Source organism: Equus przewalskii, chromosome 14, assembly GCF_037783145.1.
Source record: "Equus przewalskii isolate Varuska chromosome 14, EquPr2, whole genome shotgun sequence".
NCBI classification, from domain to species: Eukaryota; Metazoa; Chordata; class Mammalia; order Perissodactyla; family Equidae; genus Equus; species Equus przewalskii.
Genome location: NC_091844.1, coordinates 68,439,720 through 68,450,618, shown reverse-complemented (window position 1 = coordinate 68,450,618; position 10,899 = coordinate 68,439,720). Strand labels below are relative to the sequence as shown.

Below are 10,899 nucleotides of genomic sequence, written 5' to 3'. Positions count from 1 at the left end.
AGGAAGCGGGCGAGCCAATCAGGGATCAGATAGAACCGGGCCGGCCAGGAGGGCAGGAGAAGCCCTGCCCCTGGTTTCAGACTCAACGGCTGCCTGGCCTATCTTGACCCCTCCCCGGGGGAATGAGGATATTATTCCTGACTCCAGGAGGGGGTGAGGACGAGCCGCGACGCCAGGCCAGCCTGCCAGCAGCTGGGAGAGTTACAATACCCGGGCCCCATCTCCCTGACACATACACACACATAGGCACACACACACACATGCGCAGAGGAGCTCGGAAGATGCTACCGATGGGGCTCAAGTGTGAGGCCAGGGCAACCTGGGTGGCCCAGACAGGACGGCAGCAGAGAAAAAAGGACACCATGGGCACAATTAGGTTTTGGCCTTTAGTCTGAAAAAGTGTTGATTCAAAGTGTACAACAGAGAGCGGGTGCAAGCGGCTGGGGGCCATGGAGCCGCTAATAAAAAAGAATGTCTTTAAATAAAGTTCACAGAGTAAAAACCAGAACCGCCAGTCCTTCCCTGCAACACAACAGAGCACAGGCACAGAACCGGTGATGAGCCCCAAGGAGCAAGGAGGAGGCTGGGGAGGACAGCAGAGGCTCCCAGGCTGCTGGGTGGAAGGAGAGCCCTCTTTGGAATGGGCTGAGTAAAGCCACCCAGCTCCCCCTGCACACCTTATAACCACTGCTAAGGCTAAAGGAAAAAGACAAAACTCAGTCTCAGGTCCGGAGGGGCTCAGAAAACAGTCTAGGTGGGCAGGGGTCTGGGCAACCGCTAGTCCCGCTTGGCCTTCTTCTTCTTGTCACTGTTGCCATTTTCTTCAGCCTCCTCAGTAGAAAGCACCCCCTCCAGTTTCCTTTTGCCACTCTCTGGCTGAAGCTCTGCTGTATTTCGGGGCTTGAAGCAAATGATGATGCAGGTCATGTTGTCACACCCTGTACCGTCCCCAGAAGTGTCAGGTGCCAGGCACTGATCCAGCAGCTACAAAAGGGACAGGGTAGCTCAGCTTCAGGGTTTGAACACCTTTCTGAGAACCTAAAGTGCCACAAGAGGGCTGGCCCTGCTGAGACAGGGTAGAGGAAGGAGGGGAATAGGCAACAGGTATCACAAAACACCACTTGCTAGTCTATGAGGCATAAGGATAAGTCAGGGAAATGAGGCAAGGTGGAACTTTCTAGTTGGGATTTGGCATCTGTCAGTAATTAATGCTATTCCCAGGCTCTGGTTTTAGCTCAAGTCAAAAGAGAAAACCTTGGCTGAGTAGACCAGACACCTCTCCTCCATCCTGGGACTCACCTCTTCTACGATAGATGACAATAACCGAAGCTCCCCATTTTCATCACGCTGGCTGATCTTTGATTGAATAAAGTCTATAACTTCCTGGCTGCTCATCACATTCCTGGGGTCAAAAACAATAGAATCTTCTTTAGTCCCACCAAGGCAGAGTAAAGGAGTATAGGTAGAGGTGACAGCCTAGGCCAATGTAAACACCTACAGAGACTATCCTCAGTTCTGCCTTAGGCTTGGGTGTCTCTATAACAAGAGGTCTGCCCAGGCACTAAAGAAAAGGTGCTGAATGCAGCCATTAAAGGGATGATAAAGCTGGCTCAAAGCCCCATAAGAGAAGTATGCTGCAGAAAAAAGGGAATTTTAGGGCATTCCACTGGTGCTCACCAGATGCCATCACAGGCAATGACCATGAATTCGTGGTCGTCAGTGAGAGTCAGCACCTTAATGTCAGGAAGGGCTGAAATCATCTGTTCCTCAGGTGGCAAGTTCTTGTTTCTCTTGTAGAAGTGGTCTCCTGAAGTAAAGGAATGGTTGGTTGATGAGTAGTTTGGGCACTTCCCACAGACTTGTGTTTGAGGCCAGTCAAGCCTTGCCATTCATTTCCCTTCTTTACAAAGTTCCATAATCTAGCGGAACAGAGAACTGCGTTCTAGTTTTTCTAATTTTAGCCCCGTCTTCAGGTTGCTGAGCCTTAAGGAAGTCGCTCACCTATCTTTTTCATTATCCAAAATGATACGTATCTTACCTATCTCACAGAGACATTTAAGAACAGAGGTCGTAGATACAAAAGTACTTGGAAAGGTACAAGGACTATGAAGATTAAAATTTGCTAGTAGGCAGTCTGAACAAAGAACAAGACCCCAGAAATCTTTCCCACAGTTTCCTAGCCCTTACCAATGGCTCTGGAGAGGTTGAGGCCCCCGTTGACTCGCCCATCCATGGTGACCTTGCCACCAGCATTCTTGATGCGTGCTAGCTCCACTTCATCCTCTGGTTTGTGGTCATAGGACATGTCTAAAGCTTTGCCAGCCTCAGACACCACACAGCGAGAGTCTCCTGCATTGGCTACAATCAACTGCTTCCCTCGTATCAGAGCCACCACTGCTGTTGTACCACTGTCAGAGCCAGGCTTAAGAGGAAGAAAGGGAGCATCAAAGGAGCTTCTGGACATGAGCTCCTCAGCAGTGCTCCCCTGACCATTTTCCTATGCCTTCTCCTCTCACTAGGACCACCAAGAGAGCTTTAACAAACAGGAGGAGCACAAATTGAATCTTTCCCGAGACTACAGCATGCTCCCTCCCTTTTCTGAGATAATTGTACCCAAAAGACCTCATTCCCCTTGCAGAATATCCCCCCCATGACATGACTTCAGTACCAAGATAGAAAGGAGATCCCCTGTCCCAAAATCAAAATCAGGGGATTCACATCTGCCTCTTGGCTTTTCCAGACTCACCGCCCCCCTTCCCCACACACCTCCTCTTTGCCTTCCATCCCAGGCACCATCATCTCCTCTTCTTCTTCTTCGTCCTCTTCAGCCTCCTCAGTGTCATCCTCATCTTCCTCATTCTCTGCCTCTTCACTGCTGTAGCCATCCTCTTCCTCACTGCATTCCTGCCAGAGGGATGACCCCAGGCTGCTGAGACGGGGATGACCCTCTGCTCCCCTCCCCCCAACTCATACTCAGAACCAAGAGGCCCTAGCTGAGCACAGGTCCTCAAAACACTGAAAGATACAACTATATGATCATCATGGGAAAATCTGGGAGAAGGGAGTGAGCTAGGATGGGCATAACTGATATCCTGAACTGGACTCAGCAGTCACTAGCAGGAAGCCCTGGGGAAGGTCAGGGCTGTCAGCCAAAACCACCCTCCAGGCAACATGGCCAGAAAATAAGTTGCCCAGAGAAACACCCAAATATCCAAAAAAACAACAACCAACTTCCTGTTCCCTCTCTAGGAGACAGATTCTGAAAGGCCAGAACTAAATCTATTTGTTATAGTATCAATAAAGGAAGAGATAAGAAGGCTAATGGCACCTTGTTGGTGGAGAGAGAATGAATTCAAGAAAAGCTTGGAATATAGTGGGTCTTTGGGGATGGTGTCAAAATAGGAGAAGGAAAAGAGTCGAAAGCTATCCATGGCAACAAAACAGGCCCTATCTGAAAATTCAGCATCTGTCTGCTCCCACAGGCCCTTACCTCGCTGTCTTCCTCTTCCTCCTCCGCCTCATCTGACTCATCCTCACTGTCCTCAAAGAACTTGGACTTAGCAACTCGAGGCAGTTTCTCGGAGGCTGAAGAGCAGGAAGGCCCAGCCTCACCAGTGGGAGTGCCAGGCTCACCACCTTGGCCTGCCTCAGTCCCACGTTCCGAGTTGGAGGAAAGGCCTGTGTGGGTCTTAGCTGTGGGGCCATTTTCCTCTGAAGAAGTTTCCCTAGATGGGTCCTCAGGTCCTGCCTCCCCATTGAGGCCCTGGGACCCTGGTTCCTCGCCTGTCCCAGCTCCAGATTTGCTGTGGGGAGCACCCTTGTGACAGTTCTGCCCATAGCGTGTCAGCAGCTCTTCAATAGTCATGGTAGCCTCTTCATGCAGCAGTGCAGCCTCCTCATTGTCCACTGCAGGGAAGAGGCTAAATCAGCGCCCCCATGCCAGACTCCTCATGGGATCAGTCCCTCTCACTACCTCCACAGCCCTGCAGTCTTAGTTCCACTTCCCCACCACCTCCTACTCCTAAGGCTCCTCTCACTTATCAAGTCTCAGAACAACACTCCTTTGCTTCCTTCTCCTCAAGTACCATCTGCCTCCATAGACTTCCTTTGGTCTTTGTCTTTCACCCCCTTCTTAGTCAAAGGAACACTAGTTACTATATTTCCTCTATCACTTCTCATTTTTTATTGGTAAGTTGGAAACCCTATTTTGGCTGAGGACCCAAGAAGCCCACAGTGCTAGTCTAGGCCTACGGCCCAGGCTTAATGACTGGCTGCTAGGGTGAATGGCAGCTCCAGTCTTGAAAAAAGGTCATTTAAACATTAATAGGAACCAGAAAGACTCCATCACAGTAACAAAGGTAATGTATATAAAAATGTTTACAACTACAACAGTAGGCACTCAACAAAAGTTAATTCTCTTTCTTCTTTTCATAACCACATGTAGTACAGGAGAACATAGGCTTCTTTAATGTAAGGACCCCCCAGGTCCCTATGAAGTCATCTTCCCTTAGAATTGATACATAAATAATATAAAGAATAGTTCTTTAAAATGCTGATTTCCTCTCAAACAAGGGATGCCACACTCACCATCATCTTCATCAGCTACTTTTTCTTTTTCATCCTCATCCTCAGTGGGTCGCCCTGCAATCTGTGCCAGCTCCTTAATGACTTCCTCAGTGGTCAGTTTGGCATCAATAGCCAAGAAGGCATCTTCCAAAGCCTGAATATAAGCAAAATAGTATGAAGCAAGTGCAGGAAAAAGTACAGCAGGCACAAAATGAATTGCCTATATATAATCCTGGGCACAAGGATGGAATGCAAAGTAGAATGTGGCCCACCACACTAGGAGACACTCTTATATAAATAAAAAACAGTTCATAGGTCTGGGCATTAACTAGGCAGCTCTAAAAAGGCCCAAGTGGGCATAAGCTCATTTTAAGCACAGAATTATTTAATAAGAAATGTATTAAGAAGCCAGGTGGCAGTGAGAAAGGAAAAGCTAAGAAGTGAAAAACAAGGGAAAACCTATAGAAGTGAAGAATGAACACTGTAGGGAGACAGACCTTCTGTAGCTTGCCTTCTTTGTAGGCCTTCTGATCTTTGATGATATCGGGAAGATATTTGGCACAGTACAAGGCAACTTCTTCCCCTAGAAGAAAGGTCAGGTCACCCAGCGCACTGCTTCCCACACATAGAAAGTAACATAATATCTATATGCCATACTGGAGTAAATCTCAAGGATTGAGGAGATGAGCATCTTCAGACAACTCAAATCTACTTGAAAGACAATGTTTAGGAAGTTCTGACCCAAAAAACAGATTTTACCATCACCTCTCTCAGGGCTATATTAATATATTTCTTGTCTTTTCTCACCTGTATACTTAGTTCTCAGTGAAAAAAAGATAAATGCTAATGTAGGAAGAGGCTTCTTGGATTAAAACAAGGCCTGGTGAGAATATGAACCAATACAATATCCTATAGGGAAGGAAGAAGGGCAGAGTAGAGAAAAACAGCACCAGGCAGGAAACGATATCTGAGGACCAGAACTTTGGAAATTATAAGAACAAAGGACCTCTTCTTGCCCCAGAAAGTCTGGAATTGGGGTCCTAGAATGTTACCAATATGATTTGCTAAAGTTTCCTACCTCCATGTCCATCGTAGACGGAAAACATGGCTGTCTCACTGTCCAGCTCAGGAATACAGTTGTGAGCATCCTAGAAAAAAGAACAGCATAATTAGTATTTCTCAAGGTCAAAGGATATTCTTCCTTGTGCACCTCAGGTCATGACGATTGCCTTCACACCATAATCTCACTAACCCTTCCCCGGCTGACCTACATGGCCTAGAAATAAGAAAGGAAGATGGGATGATAAAATAAGAAAAGAAGTACAGGGTAGAAGAAAGGAAGGAAAGCAAGGGAGAGAACGGAGGGGGGAAAAGGTAAAGAAGGAGAGAGAGAAGAAGGGAGAGAAATGAATCAGGTCACTACCTCTGCAGTCTAGCAGCCTCAGCCTAGGAGATCTCAGTCCAGATGGCAGAATGTTTGGCTGTTGGAACTCTAGACCTGACCCTTTTGGATTTGTGGCAACTATGGGAAGAACCAGAATAAAGGATCTTTAAAGTCACTTCCAAACCAATTCTATGAACCAGTGAACTTCAAAGAAAATGTTAGGGAAAATAGCAAAAAGAGACCCAAGGGCATTACCAACCTGAAAAGTTTCTAGGAGAGTCCTAAGACAGACTAAGTGAAAGCATTAGAACTTTGTAAAACTGTATCCCAAAAAAGCACCATCTAAACAAATTATTCCCCTCTGTCTCAAAGTTTAACCCACTCAAGAAGTTACCCTCAGGCTAGGCAGAGGATATACTTACAAAAGATATCTTCCCAACAAATAACGTTATTAAACTACACTGTGTTTAGTACTTGTCAACTGGAATTTACAATGCCCCATATAATCAGTCTTCTTAATTCTTAACTCCTACCCCCAGCCGGAACTGAGATATCATTAGACTCTCATGGCATAACGTATCATAAGTTTGCAATGGTTCTGCCATACCAACAATTTTGGCTGGAAGGCTGGGCTTGATCAAATACTTCTAATAATAAAACTCTGCCACCCCAAACTAATATTCCAGGCTAAGCCACAGTTCAACCAAGACTGTCAGATCTTGGTAAAAGTGTGCCTCAGCTGACACTGCCCCATCTTGGAAAACAACCCAACCTTTCTTTCAGATACTTTCTACAAACAGAAAGAATATAATCAACTATTTAGTTTAATTGATTAGCCTTATGTAAGTTAACAGTTCTCCTTTCTCTTTCAGGCATTAGCATTTCAAAATTTCTCACTGTGTTAATAGGAAATCTGAGTTCAGTGGTTTTTCTGTTGTCCCTGAAATAAGACTATGCTTTCATTACACAAGTCTAGAAAATTTATTTATTTGAGGAAGATTAGCCCTCAGCTAACATCTGCTGCCAATCCTCCTGTTTTTGCTGAGGAAGACTGGCCCTGAGCTAACATCTGTGCCCATCTTCCTCGACTTTATATGTGGGATGCCCACCACAGCATGGCTTGCCAAGCGGTGCCATGTCTGCACCCAGCATCCGAACCAGTGAACCCCGGGGCTGCCAAAGCGGAACGTGCGCACTTAACCGCTGCGCCATCAGGCCGGCCCCTTCCTCTACTTTTTATATGTGGGATACCTGCCACAGCATGGCCTGCCACATGGTGCCATGTCCGCACCAGGATCCGAACCGGCGAACCCTGGCCGCCGAAGCGGAATGTACTCCCTTAACTGCTGTGCCACCAGGCCCGCCCCTAGAATACTTATTTTAAGGTAGGGAAGCAGAGCATTGAAAAATAGCTAGTTTTGTATTTCCCTCTGATCGTCTCCAGAAGAAAATGCCCCAGAAGCTAATGGGCTGCCATGGATGGCTCTTGATGGCCTGTTTAAAGTCATCACCAACTGCCTCTTAGCCTCATCCTAAGTATCTGGAGAGCAGCAGAGACCAAATGCCATCTTCTCCCTCTTTCAATCACTCCACCACCAGCCATGCTGGCCTCTCTTCCCTCTAAGTCAGGGTTTATCTTACTGGGCCTTCCTCTCCTCTCACCACCATCTCAGCACCTTCTTGCCTGCCTTTATGATTGTCTATTGCCCCAGCATCCTCTACCAGTTACTCTCAGACTTTAATGTGCCTACGAGTTCTTTTGTTCACTCATTCATTCATTCATCAAATATCTGAGTATCCATTATGTGCCAGGATGAGTTCTGGGTTCTTGCGATATATCAGTGAATAAAATGAAGACCCATACTTCATTAAAAAACTCACATTCTAATGGGGGATATACGGAATAAAAACAATAAATAGGTAGATCATATAGAATGATGGTATAATTCATATGGAAAGATGGTAGTGCTACGGAATAAAGAAAAAGTAGAACAAAGTAAGGAGGACTGGGTTGGATTACAGAAAAGCAGTGGGAGAATTAAATTGGCATGGGACACAGTGTAGTACAGGCATGCTAAACCCATAAGAAACTGTACCTCAGCCGTCACTACCTAAGTCATGCTGTGTGTCTAATTAGTTTCAGCAAAACAGTTGTGTCATATTAATGTCAATTTTAATTCTGTTGCCTTTGTAGTGTGGTTTGACAGAATGGAATTTATGTCCAGTTCTACATTTGTACACATTTAAGTAACACAAAATTAAAATCATTTTACTGAATACTGGAGTTCCACAAGTATTGCTTTCCTTTAAGAAAAAAATCCATGGAAGATCTCCAAGACATTTTGCTAAATAAAGCAAAGTGCAGACGGATATATTTAGTAAGTTGCTTTTTGTATAAGAGGAGGGAACATAGGAATAGATATCTATCTTTTCATACTGTAATACTACAAAGATACACAGAAAACTAATAAAAGTGGTTAAGTGGGAGGAAATGAAGGTACAGAGGGATGGGAGTGAGACTGAACCATGAGAATGTTTAGCTTTTTCAAAAGTAAACTCGTATTTTAAAGACTCAATGTTTATTAGTAAAATTTGAGAAACTGGTCCAACTATTTCCACTTTTTTGGTAGAGTAGGGAGGAGCAGTCTTCACGTCCACTCCTTCCCAGTGGAACAGGAGAATCAACTGGTCTTTCTCTGTCCTGCAACGCTACTCTAGATCACAGCTCGACCATCTCTTTTGAACCCACAACTCTACTCAAAGCATCATTTTGATTCCCCCATCTGTTCCTCACAAGAGCATGTGATCTTGAAGCAGAAGATCCATCCTCACCGAGCATACGAAAAAACACTTAACCTCAATAGCAATCAAAGAAATGAACATTAAAAACAGGGAAATGTCCTTTTGTGCAAATTAGGATGATGAAAAAGATTAACAATATCCAGTGATGATAAGAGCAAGGTAAAAACACATTCTCATATCTTGATCAACAGGAACACAAATTAGTACAGCTTTCCTGCAGGGCAATTTGGTAACATGTACCAAAATTTCAAATGTGCACGCCCTTTAATCTAGCAATTCCACTTGTAAAAGTTTATTTTATAGAATAAGACGAGGATATGAAGATATGTATAAAAATGAAGATATGTATAAAAATGTTTATTACAGCATTGTTTATAATAAAATACAATTATAACCATCTAAATTTCCATGAAGAGATTAGATTACAAATGGTACATCCCTCCAATGGAATATATGCGGCTGTCAGAAATGATGAATATGTGTTAATTTGGAAATAAGTTCACAACATATTGTGATAAAAAGCAGGAAAAAAAAAGTACCTGTATGTATACGCTAGAAGTCTGGAAGATCACATATTAAACTTGGTGAAGACTGGGATTTGGATAATAACTATTTTCTACTTTTCTAAATTTTTAATTTTTGTACAATAATTGTTCCATTTTGAATAACGACAAAACAAATCTGTGCCCTGGCTTCAGTTGCCATGCTACCATATACTGCGTGATCTTTGGCCAGCTATCGCTTGGTGTGCCTCAATTTTATCCTCTATAATGTGGAATATCTACCTTACTCATATCATCACAGGACTATTGTGAGGATGATGCAATACACGTAAAAGTCCTCTGTAAACTGGAATTCAACATACAAATACATATATTCTGCTCTGAAATTCGGCACCAGGCTCACATTTTTCTTCTCTGTCCTTACTCTCAAAGAGGAATTGCCCACCATAAAGATTCATCTTATGCCTTGAGGTCTGTTCTAGAACTACTCCACGTTACCTTCTCCTCCACTTGTCAGTGAGGCTTTGGATCTATATTGTCACTTGGAACTGTTGTATCTTCTCTAAGCACTTCAATTTCCCCCTTCACATCTTCGATCACAGTCTCCCTACCTTTACCCTTGCCTTTCTTTCTCTCTGTCCCTTTCTGAGCCAGAGCCAAGTATTTCAACGCTGTCTCCTGACAATTGAGAAAAACTAATCCAACCTTGTTTAACCTGACTAACTGCTTTCTTTACCTCTGAATCAGGGCCACTAAGTATTGCTAGTCATAAAATGTCATAAAATCATGTTGATTATGATCACTACTTCCATTCAACATTTTTTTTTCTCTACTCTGCACTGACTCTTAAATTTATTAACCACAGCCAGTCACAAACCTTTCCCACACTATTCAAGGTCTCGAAGCTATTCTCCTTTCACTCTTAGCAGATGAGCTAACTTCTTCACGTAGATCAAGGTCATACTTCAAGAACTACTTCATCTTCCCTATTCTACCACAAAATTTCTCCATAGCTTCATCTAACCTCTCCTTCACTTCTGCCTCAAATACAGTTATTTCTCCCCTCTTTCTAGATTAACATTTCCGCTTAAACTCCTAATCTCAAACCCTTCTTCAAGATCTTACTTCACAGAGCAGGCAAAGACCATAACAGCAATCCAAATAGTCAGTTTGCAGGCTTCAATTCTCCCCAACTATTGTATATAATTAAACAGTACAAACCATGTCAGCTTTCTTGAAAAGTTCTCTTGGGTTCTGTGAAGAATTACAGTTCTGTACCTCCAAACTGACTGTTTCTATAGGGTGTCCCTTCTCCACCTCAAACTTAACATATGTAAACAGGAACTCAGTAGTCTCCAAAAAGTCAGAGCTTCCTCTACCGGTCTTATTTCTGTCGATGGAATCTTAACTCTTCCAGGCAACACTTAACACTAGTCCTCCTTGACTTCCTGGCTGTCTTCCATTATCCATCACCAAGTCCTGAGGAGTTTTCCTTCATAACTTTGTTCCTGGATTACTTTACTTTTAATAGTATTTTAACTCCTCTCCTGTCTCTATTCTATATCCCCTGTAAGCTAGCCTACACATTTTCAGCTGCCAGATTAATCTTCCTAATATAACATTTTATTGCTAGAATCTTCAATG

At 43.9% G+C, this 10,899-nt stretch overlaps 1 protein-coding gene across 5 annotated transcripts in view; it reads right to left on the bottom strand.

The window, feature by feature from the left end:
- Positions 1–372: 372 nt before the first annotated feature.
- The window catches only part of PPM1G (protein phosphatase, Mg2+/Mn2+ dependent 1G), a 19,730-nt gene continuing 9,203 nt past the window's right edge, over positions 373–10,899 (bottom strand). For 4 of the 5 annotated variants that reach the window (XM_070573014.1, XM_070573010.1, XM_070573011.1 and 1 more), the window contains exons 2-11: positions 5,990–6,088; positions 5,645–5,714; positions 5,064–5,149; positions 4,588–4,720; positions 3,491–3,906; positions 2,767–2,904; positions 2,188–2,422; positions 1,678–1,807; positions 1,300–1,402; positions 373–984 (exon numbers count right to left, since the gene is read on the bottom strand). In XM_070573014.1, coding sequence (XP_070429115.1) covers positions 778–984; positions 1,300–1,402; positions 1,678–1,807; positions 2,188–2,422; positions 2,767–2,904; positions 3,491–3,906; positions 4,588–4,720; positions 5,064–5,149; positions 5,645–5,672 — 1,476 coding nt within the window. In that variant the 5' untranslated portion in view covers positions 5,673–5,714; positions 5,990–6,088 and the 3' untranslated portion in view covers positions 373–777. The remainder of the gene's footprint in view (positions 985–1,299; positions 1,403–1,677; positions 1,808–2,187; positions 2,423–2,766; positions 2,905–3,490; positions 3,907–4,587; positions 4,721–5,063; positions 5,150–5,644; positions 5,715–5,989; positions 6,089–10,899) is intronic. The other variant, XM_008512991.2, reaches the window with a different exon arrangement.